General features: G+C 40.4%; 1 protein-coding gene across 1 annotated transcript in view; it reads left to right on the top strand.

Moving 5' to 3' along the window:
* Positions 1–20,977, top strand: part of LOC144488238 (ras-related protein Rap-1b) — a 65,012-nt gene extending 44,035 nt beyond the window's left edge. Inside the window, exons 7-9 of the mRNA XM_078206272.1 lie at positions 15,192–15,335; positions 17,945–18,058; positions 19,727–20,977. Of these exons, the coding sequence (XP_078062398.1) occupies positions 15,192–15,335; positions 17,945–18,031 (231 nt within the window). The 3' untranslated portion in view covers positions 18,032–18,058; positions 19,727–20,977. The remainder of the gene's footprint in view (positions 1–15,191; positions 15,336–17,944; positions 18,059–19,726) is intronic.
* The last annotated feature ends 5,323 nt before the right edge of the window (positions 20,978–26,300 follow it).

The raw sequence follows: 26,300 nt of genomic DNA, 5'->3' as shown, positions 1-26,300 counted from the left end.
CACCCTACCACTATTTGGAGCCAGTTGCCGTATGGCTTGAAGAAAGTGTGTCATAGTGGGAGCGAAAGTACACAGTTTTTATATTTTTTCCAAAAGTCTTAATATTGATGCACTGTGCCAAATTTTGCTGGGCTTTTGTGGCCCACTTAGGCCATTTGGGGGAGCCCCAGCTAGATTTTATGCTCATCTTGGAAGCTAAAGAGCTGCTTTTGGGACTCCTATTCTTTTAAGATTCATCTGGCAATCTTCCCAGTGGTTGAGGGCCCACTGCTGCTGGTAAGATGCCAGCGGAGTGCCATGGCAGTAGGAAGGCAATAGGCACTCTCATCCCTCCCTTCTGAATTTTTTGTCGTCCCCCCGCCTCTTTTGTTTGTTCCTTCAAGGCTACACAAAATTCAGCCCCTTGTTTCCTTAAAACAACTGCCAACTTATCAAGTGCTGGATCTGTAATATTCGAATAAGCTGTTCACAGTGCCATTTATAATCATTCAAATCTTCTCTCCAGAAAACCTACCTTTCAAAATGGGTATTGAGGAACTTGATTTTGTGTCATTATGTTTTCGGAAATTCTTTTGGCATTGTATACAAGGAACAAGATATTGAAGTAGTTGTTCAGTTTCAAGTTGTTTCGGTAATAAATGCTTTGGCTTCAGTCCCTATTCAAATGTACAAATATCTCTATTCAGTTGAGCATTGTAAACAAAAAGGACCATTCCATAATACAGATTGCTTTCATTTCTAATTCAAGTAGAAAAACAAAATGTTGTTCATGGTGATTATTTTCACATTGTTTTGGAATAAGCTCTTTATTCTATACAATGGACCTCCTGTGCCCAATGATTTTTGAAGTTGGGGCAATTCAAGCCTTTGTTTCTTGTCAACTGGCCTCAGAACAGTTTCCATTTGTTTTGATAAAAGCAAAATACCGTGAATGCTGGAAATCTGAAATTAAAACATTATGCTGAAGAATTCTATTCTCCTTGAAACAGTAACTCAGTTTTCATCTTCACATGCTAACTAACTGAGTATTTCCAGCACTTTCCAACGTCTGAGGTCACATACCAACGGACTCAAGAACAGCTTCTGCCCTGATGCTGTCAGACTTTTGAATGGACTTACCTTGCCTTAAGTTGATCTTTCTCTACACCCTAGCTATGACTGTAACACTACATTCTGCACTCTCTCATTTCCTTCTCTATGAACGGTATGTTTTGTCTGTATAGCGCGCAAGAAACAATACTTTTCACTGTTAATACATGTGATAATAATAAATCAAATCAAAAATTCTTCAGCTGAACCTGATGCCTTGATTTGAGCAAATAAACAAGATTGTCCCTTTTGACATAATACGCCTTGAAGGAATGTTTTTTTCCCAGTGGTCTATGTAACAGCTAGTTCTGCTTGCCAGGATGAATGCATTTCCAAATACACTTGAAACTCGACATCATTCGAGATAAAGCAGCCCACTTTATTGGCACCCCATTCACAAATATTCAATCCCTCCACCACTGACACACAGTGGCAGCAGGGTGTATTATCTACAAGATACACTGCAGGAACTCCCCAAGGCTCCTTCGACTGCGTCTTCCAAACCACAACCACTACCATCTAGAAGGACAAAGGCAGCAGATGCATGTAAACAGTACTACCTGGAAGTTCCCCTCCAAGCCACTCAACCATCCTGACTTGGAAATATATCACCATTCCTTGCTGGGTCAATATCCTGGAACTCCCTCCCTGATGGCACTGTGGGTGTACATTCAACAAGTGGACTGCAGCGGTTCAAGAAGGGATGGGCAATAAATGCTGGCCTAGCTAGTGACACCTATATCCCATAAATTATTTTTTTATTAAAAGGCTACAATGGTGTCCTGATGGATTTATTTCCCCAGGCTGGCGAAATACCTGAGAATACTCCTCTGAACTGTTGCTGTTTGAAGCTGGTCAATTGGTATTTCTACAAGTTGTTCTGTCTTCCTGCATCCCCCCAAAAAATTGATCAGTCTTGTACATCTACACTGATCTGGCTGTTGTTCATATTATTCTCTCAAGCAATTTGATTTCAGCCCTTTTTAAAAACAAAAAACCTTTTTCTTCCATTCAATCCAGATTGAAAAATTGAGGTGCAAACTAGGTTTGATAAATTGTAGATGTGATGTAAAATTAGGGCAGAAAGAAACATTTTAAAATACGTATTTAATAATTTAAAGTGAAGGTTTCAGAAGAGGGCTTTGCTTAGAACAAACTATGCTGTGTTTCTCAAAACCGTAGTGTTTCTCGATCAGTTTTTTTTCTTTTCCCTCCACCTCATTTTTAAGTTAATCATATTGACCTATGAAACCTATCTAAGCACCTGCTCCTACTGTCTGTTTTGAACTTTTTTCCCTTATTTTTCCACAAGCATTTATTGCCCATCCCCAATTGTCCTGAATAGCTTGCTAGGCCAATTCAGGGGGCAGTTAAGAGTCAACCATATTGCTTTGGACCTGGAATCACATGTGGATAGACCATGTTAAGGGTAGCAGATTTCCTTTCCTAAAGAACATTAGTGAACCAGATGAATTTATATATCAATCAATAGTTTCATATTCTCCATTATTGATATTTGGTTAATATATTCCAGCTTTATTAGTTGCCATGTGCCCCCAGAGCATTTGCCTGGACCTCTGGATTGCTAGATCAAGGGCATTGCCACTATACCAACGTCTCTCCATAAACCTGCAGTGGTTTGTTTTATTAGTCTGTTCATTGGCTAATAAACAGTTTTCTGCTCCTCAGATTTTGAGGATAGATAATTTGATATCAACATAACCAGGACAAACTTTGACGTTGCAATGCTCTTTTCAAATTTGCACATTCTCCTCGTGTCTGCGTGGGTTTCCTCCCACAGTCCAAAGATGTGCGGGTTAGGTTGACTAGCCATGCTAAAATTGCCCCTTAGTGTCCTGAGATGCATAGGTTAGAGGGATTAGTGGGTAAATATGTAGGGATATGGGGTAGGGCCTGGGTGGGATTGTGGTCGGTGCAGACTCGATGGGCCAAATGGCCTCTTTCTGCACTGTAGGGTTTCTATGATTCTAAATTATGACTAGTGCTAAAGCATTTACTCACCAGCTACCTCTCAGTTCGATAGCACCTGGATCAGATAGTGTGCACCACCTCAGTATTTGAAAATGGGCTTCCTGTCTCACTCTAAATTAAGCCGTCCATCCTTCGTAGACTCTCCACCTTTTCTACTTGAGCAACAGCCAAAAATACACTGATTGATAGAAATATATTTCACTCTTAAAACATTGATGTGATTAATTGACAACCCAAATGATAATCAGTAACTCTTCTATAGAAGTCAAAATGCCTGACAGGAAATGGAATTTGCGCTGAGAATTAAATCTTCTAATTGTGGTTTACTGCATTTGCTTATCTCTCTTCAAAACTAAACAGAATTGAGACTTGTCGAAGGATGTTAAACCACAGGTGCTTTTTCTGCCCGTATGGCTGAACGAGAACAAAGTGTTTTGGAGTGAATTGGCCAAATAATGACATGCCATTTTTAAAAACTCTTGATATTTAGAATGGGAGCAGAGAACGTCTAAATGAGGAAGCACTGGGGGTGTTGATGAACTAATGGATTTAGGATTCCAATTAAAACTAGTTTTAGACACAAGATGATGCAAAATAGCCACCCATTTTAATTTTGATTACTAGAAATAGAGAATGCGTGCAGAATATAGTGATTAAATAGAATACTGGTCAGACTTCAGTCTGAATAACTTTAGACTCAAAGTGAATCCAGGTCGGGGCCAGGGAAAGTCATGTAAAGGAATATGAAAATGTAGACTATACTTCCTGAGTGAGAAATGCTGAATTAATTGAAGTGTTTAAAAGTGAGGTGAATGGATGCTTGGGAATTAAGTGTTGCAGGATAATTGCCAGAAATTGGAACAGCAGACTATCATGACTAACCTGGCTAGTCGGCAAAGCAAACATAATAGGCCAGATGGTCTACTGCTATTCCTCTGAGCTTGCGACTTGACCTGTGCATAGAAATTAGCTGCAGTCTCTTACATGCTTATAAATTAGGTCTTGAATCGATTTTCCAAGAGAATAGAAAAAATATTGGTCAATTTTCTTTGTTCTCTTTGATTCGGAAAGAGTATATCTTATGAAGAGTTGTATCTAATGAAGTTGCTTTGCTCATGTTTAAATGTGCATTTGAGGTTATTAAAATGTGTTGTATGAAAGAAAATCCAAACTAAATAACCTGTATACATCACAAAATACTTGTGGGTGAGATGGGCCCTTGACCCATTTTAATCAACCCATGCAGCCAGAAAAGTCTTACACTGTTAAATATCATACATAAAGTCAAGTTTATTTATTGGCCACAAGTAGGCTTACAGTCAGACTACAATAAAGTTACTGTGAAAATTCCCTAATCGCCACTCCAGTGCCTATTCGGGTACACTGAGGGAGAATTTAGCATGGCCAATTCACCGAACCTGCACATCTTTGGACTGAGGGGGGAAACCGGAGCACCCGGAGGAAACCCACACAAACACGGAGAATGTGTAAACTCCACACAGACAGTGACCCAAGCCGGGAATCAAACCCGGGTCCCTGGTGCTGTGAGGCAGCAGTGCAAACCACTGTGCCACCGTGCCGTTTATACATTGCTGCTGGTAGTTGTTAAATAACTTGAGGGTTTTGCCTCCACCATTTTTATTTCTGAAAGTGTTGATTTCGCTGTGCGTGGAGGAAATCCTCATCTGTTCTAAAGTTACCTTTCACTAGTTTGAACTCGTACACTTGCACATATCTTATTTCACAGTTTTATTTGAGATTGTATTCTGGATTAACCATTTCTTTCCTTTAAATTAGCTCTAAAATCACCTTTCAGCTGTCCCCTTTACAGGCTGTAAACCCTAGCCCCTTGAGCCCTTAAATGAGATACTTGGCACAAAGGGCCAGCCTAATGGTTCTCCCATGCATTGCCTTCAGCACTTGACTATTTCCCATATTTCTTGGTGACCAGAATTGAACACACTACTTGGGTTACAGACTAACTAGAGCATTGTATAATTTGATTATAACTTCCTCTGAATGACAGTCTACAGTTTTGACTTTCCTAACATTGAGCTCTGAGCACTCTACTCAGTACTAACCTTTGCTCCTCTAGCTTAATCACTGCCTAGTCTTTTCTCGTTTTCATCCGTTCTTGAGTTCCTGCCCAGCTTTGAACTTAAAATGCCACAAACATTTTTTTGAAAAGTTTAAACGCACAACATGGTAAAGTTTGCCATCTTAACTTGTGCTAGAATTTCCTCAAAGGAAGTCTAGATAAATCGGTGCAGGTCTTTAATTAGATTGTTACATAAACAACTCCAATTTACCCCTAAGCAATCTTTCTATTTTATGCAGAATTGAAGTAACACTATTAGATTTTACATTTCTATTTTATCACCCTTTTTGGAAATATATATTATATCATACATTAATTTGAAACAATTGGTGGCTTGGTGGTAAGGATTATCACAAATATTCGTGCAAGTCTCAACATTCTTGAATGGATAAGCATATAATAATTCCCATAGGGAAATCATAAACCAAAATAACTAAATTTATAGAATGACCCTCCAATGAAGAAATTACCAGCAGGTTCCACTTTTCTTTTGTAGCTTTTATTTTGACACTGATCAGAACCAGTTCAAATTACATGTGAATTAACAGGTATATAATCATAGAATTCCTACAGTGCAGAAGGAGGCCATTTGGCCCATTCAGTCTGCACCGACTCTCTGAAAGACCATCCCACCCAGGCCTACACCCCCAGCCCAACCCATAGGCTGTGCATTTACCATGGCTAATCCAGCTAACCTGCACATTTCTGGACACTAAAGGGTAATATAGCATAGCCAATCGATATTTGAAATAAAAAGGTAAATTTCACTTCAAATAGTCGGTCGCTATAACAAAGATAGGTCTTTCACAAGCACAAACATTTGCATAACTCCCTGCACAAATGTGGCACTATATAGCTACACAGTTCCACAATATGCTGCTTTTTATTCATGCATGGTAGGCCAGGAGACCTATTTGACAACAGCTTTCACCTTTGAATTTCATGGGTACAATTATCATCAGCAACAGCCCCCTCCCTTGCCAGGAGTGACAGTCATGATGGTGTAGCTTTCCCAGAGTTCATTTTCAAATGACCAAGCCCAATTCATGGCTTGGCCACTACTGAGAAACACCCAGCTCTTTGGCATCGCCAAGTTATTCTCCCAGCTTTCAAGGTTTTAGATCTTTTTAGCCAGCTCACATTGCCTTCCAAGAGCTCCTGCATCCTTGCCTGCCAAACAAAAAAAACTGACCCCTTCCACAGAATGGTTTGCTACTTCTCACGAGAATTCTCTATGTTCTTCTTCCTGTCTGCATTAGTGTACTGATCGTCTTCATCCTCCAACTCCTCTGCTTGTAGCTCTACTTTGTCTGCCAGCCACGCAGCTTCCTCCTTATTTCCCTTTCTGTTGGCACTGCTTCCAAGTCCAGGATTGTTGGTCACATGGACCAGTACTTTCTATTATCCAAAAAAGTTACAATTGACCCCTTTACAATTCTGTTGCAAACTCTTAAGCATTCTTAAAATAGAATACAAATTCCACAGACCTTTTGAATTACAATTTTTTGCTTAGTATACTGCTTTCAGGTCAAAAATTGCCACGGGTATTAATTTGTTTTAAGCATTATCAACCTATCTAGGACTTCCAGTTCCTTTATATCAAAGACTTGAATTAAATAATTGTACTTTTTGGGGGACATTTGTGGAAGTAATCATTGAGTATTTGTCTTAGTGCTCATCTTCAAACCTATTTACATGTATTAATGTTTGTGTGTCTTCCTTGATGGTCCTCTAGAATGGGAAAGTGTACTCCAGTGTAATTTCAGACAAAATACTTAAAAGCTGTACTTCCAGCCTAGCACATGTTTTTGCTAATTGGGATCACTGGACTTCAGGAGTCCATAAGGTTAATAGCATAAGAAACCTTCTGTCTGTCTGGAACTGTCAGTCTCCACTTGCCTGGATAAGTGCTGCTCCAACAACACTCAAGAAGCTTGACACCATCCTGGACAAAACAGCCTGTTGATTAGCACCCCTTCCACAAACATTCACTCCCTCCGCCAACGACGCACAGTAGCAGCAGTGTATACTGCCTACAAGAGGCACAGTAGGAACTCACCAAGGTTTCTTAGAGAGCATCTTCCAAATCCATGACCCCCACTATCTAGAAGGACATGAAAACACCACCACCTGGAAGTTCCTCTCCAAGCCACTTATCATCCTGACTTGCGAATTTATCATCATTCCTTCACTACTGCTAGGTCGAAATCTGGAACTCCCTCCTTAACAGCACTGTGGGTGTACCTACATCACCTGGACAACAGTGCTTCAAGCAGGAAGCTCACCACCATCTTCCCAAGGGCAGTGAGGGATGGGCAATAACTGCTGGCGAAACCCACATCCCTTGAATGAATATAAAATAACTGGCATATTGTGACTGTAGAAAATTTGCTGCTCTTCACATTTGCTTGTCATATGAGGAACGGTTGAGGACTCTGGGTCTGTATTTGTTGGCGTTCAGAAGGATATAGGGGGATCTTATTGAAACTTACAGGATACTGCGAGGCCTGGATAGAGTGGACGTGGACAGGATGTTTCCACTAGTAGGAAAAACTAGAACGTGAGGGCACAATCTCAGGCTGCTTTAAAACAGAGATGAGGAGGAATTTCTTCAGCCAGAGAGAGGTGAATCTGTGGAACTCTTTGCCGCAGAAGGCTATGGAGTCGAGGTCATTGAGTGTCTTTAAGACAGAGATAGATAGGTTCTTGATTAATAAGGGGATCAGGGGTTATGGGGAAAAGGCAGGAGAATGGGGATGAGAAAAATATCAGCCAATATTTGGATGGCAGAGCAGACCCAATGGCCTGAGTGGCCTAATTCTGCTCCCATGTCTTATGGTCCATGTTTACAGAAAAACGCAGCAGCTGATCTACCTACTGATAGTGTTAAGGATCTTCTACTTGGAATACTCACATCCAGATTCTTTGCAGTTAGATGAAGTCTGGCAGCAACACCCACTGCAAAGCTGAGGCAGCTGATATATTTTTGTCAAGACTTAAAACAAAATCTATATTTAGAAGCTACAATATCTCTATTTTGTTTCCCTTCCTGCCTGTCACTCATGGTTAGATTATCCCCCTAGCTTCATGGATATCATTTCAATTTGAAGCAGTAGTGTGGAAAGATAAAGCTTTGTGCTTCTTTTCCTTTCTTGGGAAGGAGATAATTTGGTGCACATTTCACTCTGCTGCTGTTTTTTCAGTAATTTGTGCTGTCACTCCAAGTTGAGATTAACATGGCTTTATTTATTCGACACTTGAACTCCTATCTCAACATTTCTCTCTATAGCGGTGCATGTCACTCATGAATTTCAAGCCACATTTCTCTCTCTCCCAGTTAACTCAGTTTTGGCTTTTGCTAATCACTTAAGTAATAATTTACTTGTAATTTTTAGAAATGACCGTTCATCCTATTTTTAAACACTTGGCAGCGCCCAAACTGAAAATACAAATCATAATTTTTTAAAGAAATTAATTGTGGAATACCACTGTCGGAGTGCTGCTGAAGAGAGGAAGAATGGAATTGAAAGGGGAGACTGTGCTTGGGTAGGAAAAGGCCAATGGAGAAATTGGGTGGATGGGAGACAGAGAACGGAAGAGGAACCCCAGAGGGTAGTAGATGCTCAGTCATTAAGTAGACTCAAGACTGACTGACAAACTTGTCCAAAAATCTAAGGATATGGATATAGGGGAGGAAAGTGGGGCTCATGGAAGTTCGGCCATGATTGTACTAAATGGCTGAGCAGGCTCTTGTCGTCAACTCCTAATTTTTATGTTTTATTACGGGCAGAACAACAAAAACATAAGTGTGAGGATGGGGAATATACCATAAGGTTGTAAAACGTGTTGTTGTGTCCTTCTGGAAGTTTTATCATGCACCAATGTCTACTTAAAAGTTGAAATCTCTGGTTAACTTGAATGGTTAAGTAATTGTGGAATGGTACTGTAGTTATAACACTCGAGAATGTGTAGTGTTTATTATATGCAACTAATTTTAAATAGATATAATGGATTTGGCAGCATTTGACTCTGCCTCTGATTTACCAATTGTAATTTCTACATAGTGTTTAAATTGCTTCAATGATAACTGTCCGTCCTTTTAGTACAAATAGAAAAAATAATTTTGCATGACTTTAACTTACGAGATCCAAATTCAATACTTTCCTGGGCATTAATGTGCCTGGATTGCACGCACTCACCTGAATTAGAAGTAAGAATTCAAGCCATACTCAGTAACTTCACCATGGTTCAAAATGTATAGAATTTTACTGTGCAGAAGATCATCCGGCCCATCGAGTCTGCACCTACCACAATCTCACCCAGGCCCTATCCCTATAACCAATACATTTACCCTAGCTAGTCCCCCTGACACCCAAGGGGCAATTTAGCATGGCCAATCCACCTAACCCGCACATCTATGGACTGTGGGAGGAAACTGGAGCACCCGGGGGAAACCCACACAGACAGTGACCCAAGCCGGGAATTGAACCCGGGTCTCTGGCACTGTGAGGCAGCAGTGTTAACCATTGTGCCACCGTGCCGATTATATTGGAGCCCTTGAAATTTAAACAAAGACATTTGTCTGAATTTTAAGTAGCCTCACAACACCAGGTTAAACTCCAACAGGTTTATTTGACTCACCTGATGAAGGAGCAACGCTCTGAAAGCTCGTGCTACCAAATAAGCCTGTTGGACTTTAACCTGGTGTTGTGAGACTACTTACTGTGCTTATCCCAGTCCAACACCGGCAACTCCACATCAGGGCTGAATTTTCCATTCGGGGCACACCTAAAATCGGTGTGGACATCCATTCCTACCTGAGATCATGTTGTTAACAAGATATTACACTGGGCAATTAACAGCCATCCAGCGTGAAAGGCTGAGTGCTGCTGGGGAGGGTATGAGGAGGGCAGGTGCTGGGAACAGGGAGTGTGCATTTAGGTTGGGGTGCAGTGTAAAATTCTAACCCTTACAATAGAATCAAGAGTACAGGCAGGTATGTTGAAGACCTATTTTTAAAAAAACACAAGGATTTCTATTATCTACAAACTGTTATTTTTTGTTGTTTGTGGGGTCTTGGTGTGTGGAAAATAATTGCTAGTTGTTGCATCACAGTCATTGCAACTTCTAAATATTTCATTATAAGTGAAGTGATTTGAGTTTGAAAGATTTGATGAGGCACTGTGTGCATTCAGGTTTATCCTTTCGCATCAGAGACTAATGAAAAACATGATTTAAACCTTAATGTTTAACTTTGAAATTGATTCAGTTGCTGCAGGTGAATATACATATCCCAACTTCCAGTTATATTGAGCTGGTTAATATTCTGGTCAACACGATGTACATTAATTCATATTAATTCCTTTAGTTGTACTGTATAGACCTCCACCTGAAAAGAAAATCACTGGCAAGCTAAAGCAGTTGTGTGTTGGGAATGAGAGTTGATAGTTCTACATAAGAAATAGGAGTCGGAGCATAAGCAGATCATTCAGCCCTTTGAGCCCACTCCACCATTCAATGAGATCATGGCTGATCATATACTTCAGCACCATCTCTGTGTCTTGAATACTCAATGACTGAGCCTTCACGGGCAGAGAATTCCAAATAATTCACCACCCTCTGAAATAATAAATTCCTGCTCATCTCAGTCCTAATTGGCTTGCACCTTATTCTGAGACTGCATTCCCAGGTTTTAGACCCCCTCAGTCAAGAAAAACACCTTCCTGCATCGACCCTGCGTGGGCCATTTAAGAATTTATGTTTGAATAAGATCGCCTTGCATCTATAGAATCCCTACAATGCAGAAGGAGGCCATCGAATCTGCATCAACTCTCCAAAGTGCATCTTAGCCAGGCTAACCCCCACCTTCTCCATTAACCCACCTAACCTACACATTTTCAACTGTGGAAGGAGACCGGAGCACCCGGAAGAAACCCACGCAGACACGAAGAGAATGGGCAAACTTACAGTCACCCAAGGCCAAAATCAAACTGGGGTCTCTGGCGCTGTGAGGCAGCACGGCGTCTCAGCACAGATCCTCGCAGTACCTTACTAGTGGTAGCTGCCAACCTGAAAACTGTTTCCTGTTCATTAACCAGCTCTCAATAAATGGAAATATATTACCCTGAATCCCATGTGCTCTAATTTTGTTCACTAACCTTGTGTGTGGGACTTTATCAAAGGCTTTCTGAAAATCTGAATGTACTACATCCACAAGCATCTCCTTTTCTATTTGGCTAGTTACATCCTCCAAAATCTCCCAACAGATTGATTAAACATGATTTCCCTTTCATAAATCCATGTTCACTCTGCCCAATCCAGTTATCACATCCTTTATCATAGATTTTTGCATTTTCCCACCCCTGATGTGAGGCTAACAGGTCCGTAATTCCCCATTTTTTCTCTCTTCCTCTTTCGTAAATAGTAGGGTTACATTTACCATCTTCCAATCCAAAGAAACAGTCCAGAGTCTAGAGAATTTTGAAAAATGACCACCAATGCATCTGCTATTTCAGTAGCCACCTCTTTCAACACTCTGGGATGTAGATCACCCAAGTCCATGGGATTTATCTAATTTAAGTCCCCTAGTACTTTTTTACTAATTAGTATCCTCATTACCACATGCCGTGGGGAGGCACGGTGGCACAGTGGTTAGCACTGCTACCTCACAGCGCCAGAGATCCAGGTTCGATTCCCGGCTTGGGTCATTATCTGTGAAGTTTGCACATTCTCCCCGTGTCTGTGTGGGTTTCCTCCGGGTGTTCTGGTTTACTCCAACTGTCCAAAGATGTGCAAGTTAGGTGGATTGGCCATGCTAAATTGCCCCTTAGTGTCAGGAGGATTTTAGCAGGGTAAATACGTGGGGTTACGGGGATAGGGCCCAGGTGGGATTGTTGTCGGTGCAGACTTGATGGGCCAAATGGCCCCTCTCTGCACTGTAGGGATTCAATGACTCTATTTACACTAGTCCCTTGATTCTCATTATATCTGGGAGGTTTTTAGTACCTTCCTCTATGAAGACATTCACAAAGTATTTGTTTAGTTTCTCTGCCATTTTCTTATTGCAATATCTCATTATTATAGTATAACCCTTGATATGCACACCTCTAATTTCCTGATTCATGCTGTGCTTTACATTGCCACTTCTGTCTGGTGGCCTATAAACAAATCCCACTGACGTTTAAAAAGTGCTGAAAAATCTCAGCAGATCTCACAGCATCTGTGGAGAGAGAATAGAGCCAGCATTTTGAATCTGGATGACCTTGACTACAACTCTTCACACCCCACATTCTGTAAGGATTTCATCCCATTTTCTCAGTTCCATCGCCTCTGCCGCATCTGTTCTGATGATGCCACTTTCCAAAGTAGCACTGCTGATTTGTCTTCCTTCCTTCCTCAATTGTGGTTTTCCACCCATTGTGGGTGATATGGCTCTCGACCACGCCCAACCTATCTCCCGGGTCACTGCCCTCACCTCCTTCCCTCCCTCCCAGAACCAGGATAGGATTCCCTCTTGTCCTCGCTTTTCACCCCACCAGCCCCGCATTCAAAGGATCATCCTCCACCATTCCACCAACTGCAACATGATGCCACTACTCAACACATCTTCCCCTCATTACCCTGTCAGCATTCTGCAGGGACTGTTCTCTCCGGTATGCCCTGGTCTACTCCATCACACTCAACACCTCACCCCCTGCCCACAGCACCTGCCTATGCAATCATAGAAGGTGCAACACCTGCTCCTTTACCTCCTCCCTGCTCACCATCCGCGGTCCTAAACACCCTTTTCCAGTGAAGCAGCGCTTCACATGCACCTCCTTCAATCTAGTCTATTGCATTCGCTGCTTGCAATGTGGTCTACTCTATGTCGGAGAGATCAAATGTAGACTGGGTGACCACTTTACTGAACACCTTTAGTCCATCCGCAAGCAGGACCCAGACCTTCCTGTCACTTGCCAGTTCAACACACCACCCTGCTGTCCTGTCCACATGTCCATCCTTGGCCTTTTGCAATGTTCTAGTGAACTCCAACGCAAACTGAAGGAACAGCACCTCAGCTTCCGATTGGGCACTTTACAGCCTTCTGGACTGAACATTGAGTTCAACAACTGCAGAGCATAAACTCTCTCCTCCAGCTTCACCCCATTTCCATTTATTTTATTTCATTCTGTTTCTTTTCAGCTCATTCATCCATTTTTATCATTCTTCTTTCTCACTTCCATTTTTCCACTTCTCCATTCCTGCTATCCTTCTTTCCCACCCCCAAACCCCCTTCAGGCAATTGCCTTAACCATCTGTACCTCTGTTCTGCCATTCTGATCACTTAATGGACACTTTTAGCACCTCTCTCAGCCGCCTTCACCCTCATTTACGTTCCCCTTGTCCTATTACAGCCGCCGCCCTCCCGACTCTTTCTGATGTTCTTAGCTCTGACGAAGGATCATCCAGACTTAAAACATTGGCTCTATTCTCTCTCCACAGATGCTGTTAGACCAGCTGAGATTTTCTAGCATTTTCTGTTTTTGTCGCACCAATGTTTTCTGCCCCTTGCTGTTTCTTTGTTCCATCTAAACTGATCCAAACTGATTCTATGTCTTGATCTTTAGAACTGTCATCTCTCATTACAGTACTAACCCCCTCTTTGATTAACACAGCTACTCCAATATCTTCTCCTAGCTTCCTGTTCTTCCTGAATGTCAATACTCTTGGATATTCAGGTCCTAGCTTTGGTTTCCTTGTTGTCACGTCTCTAATGGTGCTCAGGTCATGCATATGAATTTATGTGAGAGCTAACAACTCATCCATTTTATTGTGAATGTTGCAGGCATTCAGAATCAAAGCCCTTAATTCAGTTAACTTTTTTAAAACTCTGGCCCTACCTACTGGCACACTCACGTTTGCAATCACTATTCTTTCCTGCCAAAATCTGATTATCATCTTTATTGCCACCCTGATCTATTGTCTTGTCATTTTCTCAAATTTACTCAACCCTTCCCACATGATCTTCATCACCCCAACCCCTGCTGGGTGTTGCTAATCGAAAAACATTACATTCAGTTTGGAAAATGATTGGATCTGTCCGAGCAGATATGTGGAATGATGTGCAAATAAAAGTGGTCCAAACGGGGTTCTAAAATGTGTACACTGTGAAAATCTTAATTATCATAATGTAAGTTCCTCAAGCAGTCTTTCTTAAAACTGCATTCTATGGCCTGTGTAGATTTTTCTATCAAAGATACCAGAGTTTTAGCATAGTTAATATGGTTAATGGAATTAATAATTGATGGCAGGTTTGCAGAAGTGTTCTCTCTTTGATTGTTGAAAATTGTTCACCATTAGATGATTGAAATATATTTGTAGCTTTGTTTATAATTTCCTCCTGGGGAGTAAAACCATCAACAATCCATGTCCATTTTTTTGTTTATAAAATCTGTTCTGCAGAATGACTCCAACACTAACTTGCTCCTCAGTAATAACTGCAATATTAACATTAATTTTAATTTCTCAATTCAGTCATAGCTGATCACTTATCTTCCCATTCCCTCCCAAGACAAATATACCTATCCCATCTACAGTCACCATTAAGTGTAGTAATTGATGTAAATAAAATGCATGACCTACTAAAATACCCACCACTGTGTAGTTCCAGATTTTGCCCTTTCAAATTTAAGACCACCTCCAAACAGAACATTTTGAGCTAGGGATTACTAGAGCAAGTATTGGTTAATGTAGGTCTGTCACGTTAGCATTTGAGACAATAGATTAAGAAAATTGTACATAATGGGAGCCACACTAAGTCATGCACATGAACTTATCTTTCAAATAAATCGATGTAACTGTACACCAGATATACCTAATGACAGCAGCTTGTTCATTGTTTCATGCTCGTGTTGTAACTAAATGTAATTAATTTATAAATGATCAATTGCTATGAGCAATAATATGTCATTTTAATTTTATATTTGTGCAAATGTTTTCAGCTCCTAACGGCAATTCATCTTCTGCTTTGCAGGTGCCAATGATTTTGGTTGGTAATAAGTGTGACTTGGAGGAAGAACGAGTGGTTGGAAAAGAACAAGGACAGAATCTAGCAAGACAGTGGTGTAACTGTGCCTTTCTAGAATCCTCTGCAAAATCAAAGATTAACGTTAATGAGGTGAGACTAATGTGCAGAAACACTGATCATTAATGCCATTTATTGTGCTAAATGATTTATGTATTAATTTCATAATGGGAAAATCATCAAGTCTTTAATTTCATTAGAAAGCCAACAAATTGACTGATTGAAATTTGCGTCAAAACATTTAATTTTGTTGTTGTGGGGTGAAGAAATAAAAACATTTGGCAAGTATATGAAATTAATTTTTGCTTGTATGGTTTGCAGAACAAACAGTTGGTTATTTTATATCAGTTTGATATTCAAAACGATATTCTCAGGCTGTGGGTGAGTTGAAGGGCTGTTTGTTGCTCATCCCGAGATGTCCTGTGAAGGTGTTGCTGGGCTAACTTCCAGAACTGTTCCTGTACTTGTGATGCTACACTCGTGATCGTGTCAGGAATGGCACAATTTTGTGCAACTTGAAAGGATAGGTGTTTCCTGCTTTTATCCTCCTCGGTGGCCATGGTCAGAGAGCTGGGAAATGCTGTCCAAGGCGAATTGCTGCAATGCATCTTGATGTGCAGGTTAGGTGCATTGGCCACGATCAGTGCATGGGGTTATGGGATAGGTAGTGCTTTTTTTGGAAGGTCAGTGCAGACTTGATGGGCCGAATTGCCTCCTGCACTGTAGGGATTCTATACTGCATATAGGGTGAGGGTGCATATTGAGTCCAGTGTTTACACTCAGAGACTGCTTTGTTTTTCATAGTGTTGACTTTCATAGTTTACTTTTGGATGGATCCATCTACGAAAATAGTGAGTTTCCATCGTGCCCCTTGCTTGAATCTTGTAGGTGGTGGAGATTTTGAATTCAGGAAGTGAGTCATCCGTGACTGAATATTGTGCCTCTGGCTTCTTATAGCCATGATTTTGATCTGGAGAGTCAATCTAAGCTAGTCAGTGGTTCAACCCATCCACAAGCCTACCCACTCCCACCTTTTCCTGAAGGAGCTGCTAGTGTCTGTTGTGCCTCCACACCATCACGAATGTTGAGATGTTTGCCTTGTCAGCAGTGGCCCAAAGGAAGATTGAAGCAGGCAGTGGCAAGCTTAGTTCATTGTAACAACTGTTGAATCAAAAGAGCACTCGTGTTCCTCTTGGCCCATCCAGGGGTCTTAACTTGCCTTTCTGTGATATTCTTCAGCAGGCCAGGTCTGTGATAGTGAAGGAATGGTGATAATTAAAATTGTACATTTTTCATGTAAACAGTGATAAGAATATAGAAGACTTCCCAGAAACTTAATGGAGGTTAAAACTCTGGAATCTTATCAGAAGCATTTGGAAATTGGATGCTAAAATATTGGCTATCCAGGCTGAATTGCGTTTGTGATTTTGTTTGCTCTTAATGTCTGAGAATTATGATATATTTTATCAATTTAAATTGGAGGAGTTGTTTTATTCAATTCAATTGATCGTGTTTCTTGCTTTATTAACTTGGGCCCCCTTCTGCGATGTATGATCATTTCAGCCCATCTTGACTATGCCAGCTCTTTAAGCTCTCCAATTAGTTCCATTCCCCACTCTTTCCCAAGGCAAATCTCTTTTTATTCTTAAAGTAATTGAACCTGTTTTTTGTGTGCATGCGTGTGTTAAAATATACACTGACTGAACATCCACAGCCCTCTGGAGTAGAGAACTTAGTGGCATCTCCCTTATTTTGACTTTTTTTATATCTATTCTCAAAACACACAATTTTAAACACCTCAATTAAAGAGCATCTTGTACCTCTCTCTTTGAAGCAACCAATCCTGGCTTTTCTATTGCCCCCAGAAAGCTCAAGTCCTTTATTCCCACTACCTTGTATGGTAAATCTCCTCTGCTCTACACCTAGGCCTTGACGTCCTTCCTAAGTGTGGTTCCCAGAATTAGGCACACTACTCCCACTGACGCCTAACTGGTGATGTACCATAATGCTTTTCTTTAAAATCAAGGATCCTGTACAATGTTTAACAACTTGTCCTGCCACTTCAGTTCAATTCACAGTCAACTTACACTGGGAAATTTATAGCACAGAAAGAAAGGTTACACATGAATGTGAAATGGTGTCGATATACAATTTGGATTGATTGTCGCTAACAAATTCCACTGATTATAGTGGCTAACAAATTATAACCACTGTTCATACGACTGAGACATCCATTACTAGGACATTACGAAAGATGTTGGTTTTGTTTCTTCAAAATGGGTAAAAAGACTTTATTCAAACACAAATATCAAACAATACTGCTGCCATGAGCGGTTGTTGAGTAAGGAAAAAAGCATTTCAGAGTTTGAATGGAGTTTGGTTGTACCATCAATTCAGAAGTGTTCTTCAGTCAACAGTATGTAACCAGTTTTATTTCAACATAGAGACTGGATTAATGTACCAAACATGGACTGTTACTTTATTTGACTTGAGTTGACAGGTATGTGATCTGTAAGATTAAATCTATCACCTAACTATCCTGTAAATAAGCAAACACCTTATTTACCGAAACTTTGCTATGGCTTGCATCCTTTTCTATAACTTGAATACCCAAAAACAACCACCTTTCTGTTTTACAGAGACATTATGGGAAAATTGATCTAATTTCAAAGCTTGGTTATTAAAATTATTGTATATTACAGATTTTCTACGATCTGGTCCGACAAATCAACAGAAAATCTCCAGTTTACGGAAGGCCTCAAAAAACCTCAAAATGCCAGCTGCTTTAATACAGATCTATTCTAACTCCGAGCCAGGTAAAAATGATTACATAAAACCTTTATACCTGTTAGTTTTGGGAAGGAGGAGAAAAAAGGGAAGTACTTTGCACTATGGTATTAGCTACATATATTTAACATTTGTTTCTTTCATAAACTTGAACACTCTCTCGGAAGTTGCGCATCTGTTTTATTTGTGACAACACAAAAGATTCAATCTACCAATAGGCTGAGGAATATTCATTTAATTTTAACCAAATTTGATTAAATATTTTATCATTGCCACAGGTTAAACTGAATCAGAAAGCTTGGAATCTTCACTGATATCAATTGAGAAGACTTTTTAATTTTGGCATGCATGCACTAAATAAATCTTTGAAAATGTATTTTTTTAATTTATTCATATCACAAGTAGGTTTACATTAACCCTGCAATGAATTTACTATGAAAATCCCCTGGTTGTCACACTCCGGCGCCTGCCTGGGTACATTGAGGGAGAATTTAGCATGATCACTGCACCTAACCAGCATGTCTTTTGGACTGTGGGAGGAAACTGGAGCCCCCCGCAGAAACCCATGCAGGGAGAATGTGCAGACTCCACACAGACGGTGACCCAGCCGGGAATTGAACCTGGGTCCCTGGCGCTGTGAGGCAGCAGTGCTTGCCACTGTGCTGCCCTTTACTTTGTAAAGTTACAGATCTGTTTGCAGCACTTCAGTTTTCCCAGCTCTCCCTCCACCACTCCTCAGCCTCCAGTCTCTGTTCTTGAGGCATTGGTTTGTATTGAGGTGCAATTTCCTAGATGACAAGCCAATGGCCAAAGCTTTGACATTGGTGATTTTTCGGGCTGGTAGAAGACAGACCATCACTAGATTGTGCTGGAGAAAGTGGCCTTGGCTGATTTATCTTGCGCCTCCACTTCAACCCAAGATTCATGGCACTCTGACTAACTCTGGTACTATTCATGGTACTATCCTACTAAAATCCGATAGCTGAGCACAAACTAAGGATTTAGCAGCATCTTTAATGTCTGCATGATTCAGTTCTGGAGCATGTGTCAGCATTCGTTCTCAGAACAATTAGAAGAGCTTCATGTTTGACTGCATTTTAAACATTTCTTAAGTGCCTATGTATTATCATTTATGTCTTTGAAAACAAGTAACAAGTTCTACAATAGTCTCATCAAATTGTTGAGTGAAAAATAATAGTCTGCTTGAAGGAAGCATCTTAATGTTGATTAATTTATGAAATATTATTCCTAACACCAGAGGGGTGTAATCTATTAGTTGAATGAATTAGCCAAAATATTAAACTTCATTTTTTTGTCTTTTCATGAGCAAATTTTTGGCAACCCTTAAATATACCTAAAGTATTTGAGACGTAGATTTAACATTTGTTTAAGGTGGGATTTTGTTTTGCACAAAGGTTATTTTTTAAATGAAGCAAGTTACCACTGAAATGGACATTATAATTGGGTCCGACTTGATCGCTTTCTGGAGGAAAAAAGATTGAAGTAAATTTTGCGAAGGATGGTGGGATTCAATTCCATCAGGGATAGGTTTTTGGGCCTTGTGTTCTTTTTTGTGAAGATTGCTAAATTGTCTGAAGATTATTTAGTATATGTATCGTAGAAATTTCCAACTGTCTCAACTAAAGATGGTAGTAGCACAAATTTAACTAAAGTTTGCTTTTTTTTTAAACTTTCAGATATGATGAACTATTTCCCATTTTGACAGTGCCAGCATTCCACTTTAAACCTATTGACATCTGAAAAATGGACTTTCCTGTGGTGGTACCCTTCAACAAATGGATGAAAGCTCCCAAGTCATTTTGCACATAAAGTAACTAATGTTTTCAGCATTTCAGGAACAGAAAGCTATTTTTTACTTCTAAACATTCTAATAGTAGGCAACTGTTAAAACTAGGACCTACATTCAGTGTTACTGCTGATCACATTGGAGCAAGTACTCCTTTCACCAATGTTGCATTAAACTGGTAAATAACTATTGGTAATTCCCTTTTTTGGCAATTAAGTTATGTAATTTCCTGAAAGCACCACTATTTTAGCTTAATAAAGATGGAAGTCCAAAGATCTCTGTAGATTAGACGATTTCTCACAGCTAAATCTGCTTCTTCGATATTTGTAGCTTTTAAAATGGAGATGCAAAATCATTGTTTTAGTGTATAACTGCGCTCTGATAATTGCAACAGCTATTAAAATAATTGAGTTTTTATTTTAGTAAAACCTGTGGAAACAGTGATTTCTATGTATAGAAAGTGTATGTTTTTGTTTCAACCATACTTTGTCTTTGGTCTACATTGTTGCCTTCAAATAGCTATTAACATTTTCAGAAAAATGTCAAGTCTTTCATTGTATGTTTCCTTTTTGTTTACATGGATAATGTTTATAAAGGATTGTACAGTGCGGGTCTACAACAGGAATTATATATTTTAAGATACTTATTTTAAGACTTTACAAGTTTCCTTGGACTTCACTCTTGATCTGCTCCTGCAGCTGTGGATTCTCACTAATCCTGCTTGCTTGTGCATATTTGTAATTATCAGTACCAAATATACATTAAATTAGACATTGCCTGTTAGTGGTTATGTTTCACGTGTAATGTTTTGTTGAAATGTTTCCTGGTGGAAGAGTACTGTGGGTATTGATGGTGAATGTGAGAAATAATTTTTATTCGAGTGTAATTGGTCACATGGCCTAAGTTCTGCTCATTTATTTAACAATGCCTTCATGCTTTGTATGCATTAACTTTTGGATAGAAGATTGTGTATGGAATTGAGCCACAGTATTTGAAATGACCAACTTAATGCTACAAGTGCTTTAAGGTGGCCAAATGTAAACTTAAAAAGCCTTAATTTCCATAGAGTGGTGCAATTTTTTTGTATAACCTTGCATCAGTTCAATAAATTTGGATTGCCTTGCAAGGGCTTGCATTATGATTATCTGCCACTTGAATGTTTTGTCATGTTTTAACTGCAAGTAAATAAAGTATTCGTTTAACTTTTGTAAATGTAATACATTGAGTACCATGTGCGATTGTGTGTTGTATTGGTGATACACTTTTAAGGAGCAGGTAAAACAATTCAAACCATAATTTATTATAGAGCAGGCTGCATATTTTGCACTTTAGTGGTGCAAAGGCTCAAAAGTTTATTTTTCAGCTTAGTTTCCAATTAATCCTAATTTCTGGCAATATTTTCCTCAAGTAAAACCTTTTATCAAAAGTATGTCTTTGATTCTGTGTCATTCAACAAATTCCCCAGTCTGATTAACCTGTATTTAAAAAGATGGTATTTACCCAATGTCTTTCTTTTGCAGGGCTAAGTTTTCTCCTTGCATTCCTGAAACTTAAGGACCAGTTTGCAGTGGCATGAGTTTAATTAAATTCCCTCATTAAGCAGATGATGATTTCCCATAGAAACTGTCCATTACTGGAGGGTTAATATCATTTTGAAAGTTCAGTTGCAACTGAACTTGCATTTAATGCAATTTCACTGCATTAAAATTCATTTTTTGTTCTCTACTTAACAGCTGAAAGCTAACGTTGCTACAACAGTAAGAAAAAACATCACTATAATGAAAAATCAACAATATTTCATTAGCACACTTTGCCAGTCCAATTTAACCCCTCCATTACAGGTTGCCCACAAATTGGAAGAGTTATATTTGTTTAGTTTTTTGGTTGCTTAGACATGCGTAAGCAAGCTTCCACATTCCAGTAGATGCCGGTGTCATGATTTGGTTAATGTGTGCAGGTCCTTTGACATTGCAATAAGGATGATGACAGGGCCATAGCCTTTAGTATCCAGCTTATTGAGCTGCTTCTTAATATCACATGCAATAAACTGAACTTGTTCTAAACTGATATGTGATGCTGAGAATCTTGAAAGCAGGATCATCCAATTGCATTTTTTTGCAATACTTTAACCTTAAGAACATAAGAACATAAGAAATAGGAGAAGGAGTAGGCCATCTAGCCCCTCGAGCCTGCCCCGCCATTCAATAAGATCATGGCTGATCTGACGTGGATCAGTACCACTTACCCGCCTGATCCCCATAACCCTTAATTCCCTTACCGATCAGGAATCCATCCATCCGCGCTTTAAACATATTCAGCGAGGTAGCCTCCACCACCTCAGTGGGCAGAGAATTCCAGAGATTCACCAGCCTCTGAGAGCAGAAGTTCCTCCTCAACTCTGTCCTAAACTGACCCCCCTTTATTTTGAGGCTGTGCCCTCTAGTTCTAGTTTCCTTTCTAAGTGGAAAGAATCTCTCCACCTCTACCCTATCCAGCCCCTTCATTATCTTATAGGTCTCTATAAGATCCCCCCTCAGCCTTCTAAATTCCAACGAGTACAAACCCAATCTGCTCAGTCTCTCCTCATAATCAACACCCCTCATCTCTGGTATCAACCTGGTGAACTTTCTCTGTACTCCCTCCAAGGCCAATATATCCTTCCTCATATAAGGGGACCAATACTGCACACAGTATTCCAGCTGCGGCCTCACCAATGCCCTGTACAGGTGCATCAAGACATCCCTGCTTTTATATTCTATCCCCCTCGTGATATAGGCCAACATCCCACTTGCCTTCTTGATCACCTGTTGTACCTGCAGACTGGGCTTTTGCGTCTCATGCACAAGGACCCCCAGGTCCCTTTGCACGGTAGCATGTTTTAATTTGTTTCCATTGAGATAGTAATCCCATTTGTTATTATTTCCTCCAAAGTGTATAACCTCGCATTTATCAACGTTATACTCCATTTGCCATATCCTCGCCCACTCACTCAGCCTGTCCAAATCTCTCTGCAGATCTTCTCCGTTCTCCACACGATTCACTTTTCCACTTATCTTTGTGTCGTCTGCAAACTTCGTTACCCTACACTCCGTCCCCTCCTCCAGATCATCTATATAAATGGTAAATAGTTGCGGCCCGAGTACCGATCCCTGCGGCACGCCACTAGTTACCTTCCTCCAACCGGAAAAACACCCATTTATTCCGACTCTTTGCTTCCTGTCGGATAGCCAGTCCCCAATCCACTTTAACACACTACCCCCAACTCCGTGTGCCCTAATCTTCTTCAGCAGCCTTTTATGGGGCACCTTATCAAACGCCTTTTGGAAATCCAAAAACCCCGCATCCACCGGTTCTCCTCCATCAACCGCCCTAGTCACATCTTCATAAAAATCCAACATGTTCGTCAAGCACGACTTTCCCCTCATGAATCCATGCTGCGTCTGATTGATCGAACCATTTCTATCCAGATGCCCTGCTATCTCCTCTTTAATAATGGATTCCAGCATTTTCCCTACTACAGACGTTAAGCTGACCGGCCTATAGTTACCCGCCTTTTGTCTCCTTCCTTTTTTAAACAGCGGCGTAACATTAGCCGTTTTCCAATCAACCGGCACTACCCCAGAATGCAACGAGTTTTGATAAATAATCACTAACGCATCCACTATTACCTCTGACATTTCTTTCAATACCCTGGGATGCATTCCATCCGGATCCGGGGACTTGTCCACCTTCAGTCCCATTAGTCTACCCAGCCTTGTCTGTGTCTTCATGAGGGTCTCCACCATAGTTTAGACGTTCATAGAATCATACATCATAGAATCATAGATTTTACTTGGTTGTCTACTACCATCCCCAACCCTCCTTTGACTATACATTGAAACATAGAAAATAGATACCCTTTGGCCACTTCAACTATACAGCTCTTTTTTAATTCCACTTTCCAGCTTTTAGACTACAGCCAAGTAGGTTACGGCAAATACATATCAATGTTTTTTAAAGCCAATGAGGATTTCTTTTGTATTTTTCCCTTTCAGGCAGAGAATTGCAGGTGTCCTTCACCCTACAAAAACATTTCTCCACTCCCCTCTAATTCACTTACGGATTACCTTAAATCTGGGTGGAACCTTAGCAGCCGCACAGAGTGGCTTTGGAACTGGGCGAGTGATACATTTTTGAAGTTGTGCATTGGGTCAGCTACTGACATGTTCCTGCCTCTGAGTGCAGAGTTAGTTTGGCACCCGCTATAATGACAAGTAGCTAATTAGGATGAATTAAGTGCTCACGGGGGTGGGGGGGAAGAGAGAGTGAGTGGTGACCCACGCAATCTGAAGGCTGAAGCCCAGAAGGGGCCTGAAGGTTGTCTCCTAACAACATACCAGGGGACCATTGAAGCCTATTTTAAATCATCTCCTCCTGGAACTACTGATGCTGCATGCCATCCTACAGAGGGGCTCCCCCACCACAATGATGGCCTGGCAGTTGTGATGTGGTCAAATTTTATTTTTTTAAATTCAGTCTTCAGAGGGTGCCTCCATGTTGTGCCTTCTAGTCTCTCACCTACATTGGCAGCACCCATGTCTCCCAGTGGGTTTGCTGGCCTCCCACAGCCCTGGGCACTTCAATTGGCCTTTCCACTTACACAGTCCACCTGTTGTCCTTGGAGGGTGGAAGTGGCAGCTGCCGCTAATTGGTCTCTCTAGGAAGACCATGCAAACCATGGGCATCATAGGGTCTGGACTCAGAAATCGCCCCTGTCTACTTTCAAAAACAGCATTGAAATTCGGTCAATGCAAACATCTGTTACATTTCAACCCCGTGTAGTCTGTGCTGGCCAAGACCATTTAATGTCTAAAATCAGAAACCAAAAATGTTTGAAACATTCAGATCAGGCAGAATCTAATTGAAATGTTTAAATTGATTAAAGGATCTGATGATGTAGATAGACACTTGCTGTGGTGGGGGAAGTCCAGAAAAAAGAGGCGCAACCTCCTTAACCAGGCTTATCAGGGGTGGTCAGGGCTACTTAACACAAGAGCGAGTGGGAATCTGGAACACTCTTCTCCCAGATGGGTAGGTCAACTGAAATTGGTGAATTCTTGTCAAGCATGTTATTGAGGTCTACAGGACCAAAACTTCTAAATAGAACAGAGAAACAAATCGGCCATGGAATAGACTTGAAGGGGGCTGATATGCCTACACCTGTTCCTATGTAGAGAACTGAGGAATTATAATATTCAGTGTGCATTCTTCACAACTGGTTAGTTATTTTATTCTCCCCTGGCACAATTGGTATATCTAATGCGGTTTGAAAAATTATGGTCAGAGCCTCACCTCACTTCTCTGACAATCTAATGCATGCCAACTTGATCTGGTGACTTCAAGTTCTGCTAATTCTCTGAACCAATTCCTTTTCTATAGTTTAACAATTTTACCACATCCTGCTCTGGTACGTTTATTCCCCCAACGTTTGTAAAATGTGATGAAGGTATTTCTCATTGCCACCACATTTTCATACTTCACAACTAGTTTTCTTAAGTGACTTTTTCTGTTGAGCTATTATTAATTTCAAATGTCTCCTGTTTATATTACTCACTAGCCTTTTTGAAGTGTTCTTTTACCCTTTCTAATTTCCCTGCTCACCTCCCCACTTCTATATTGATCATGTTCTATTTTAGTATTATTGGCCTTTATTTTATCAATATTTTTGTCACACTTGTTTGGTTTTAACCCGTTCAGCCAAAGTACTGCCGTTTTATGCACTCCCATTTCTTTTTAAAAAGAATACATCTTTTATAGTCTCTTCATTTTGAAGATTCCCTATTGCTGTATTGGTTTTAATGTGAAGACTGAATCCTGATAGCCTAATACAAGTAACGCCAAAATGGAACTGCATCTTCTAGCCATTGAAAGCTGCTTTCCAGGACCAGGTTTTGAATTGCTGACCATGTTTTACCGTGACATCCGAATGTTCTATATTTTATCTTATTTCACTTTGAATCTAACTTTGCTGTGGTCAATATTTCCATATAGTTTCACATTACTCATTAGAATAATACCCCAAAACCTATAGTTATGAGAAGAGACTTGAGATACCAGAATAATTTCCACTGGAGCAGAGAGGACTAAAAGAAGACCTAATCGTTTTTAAATCATGAATGCTGTTGATGGGTGAATTTCAGAGAGAACATTTCATAAAACGCACATACCTGCAAGCCCTTATGCAGAAGAGGAAGTGGGCAGCACTCTGGCAACCAACATTTTAAAATCATTTATATGATGTGGGTGTTGTTGGCATCTATTACCCATCTGTAGCTGCCCTTCAGAAGATGGTGGTGAATTGTGTTTTTGATGTGCTGCAGTCCACGTGGTGTGGGTGCACCCACAGTGCTGTGGAGGAGGGAATTCCAGGGTTTTGACTCGGCAACAGTGAAGGAACAGCGATATATTTTCAAGACAGGATGATG

Source organism: Mustelus asterias, unplaced genomic scaffold (assembly GCF_964213995.1).
Source record: "Mustelus asterias unplaced genomic scaffold, sMusAst1.hap1.1 HAP1_SCAFFOLD_1398, whole genome shotgun sequence".
NCBI classification, from domain to species: Eukaryota; Metazoa; Chordata; class Chondrichthyes; order Carcharhiniformes; family Triakidae; genus Mustelus; species Mustelus asterias.
The sequence above is the reverse complement of the archived record's forward strand: the minus strand, read 5'-3'. Positions and strand labels throughout refer to the sequence as shown.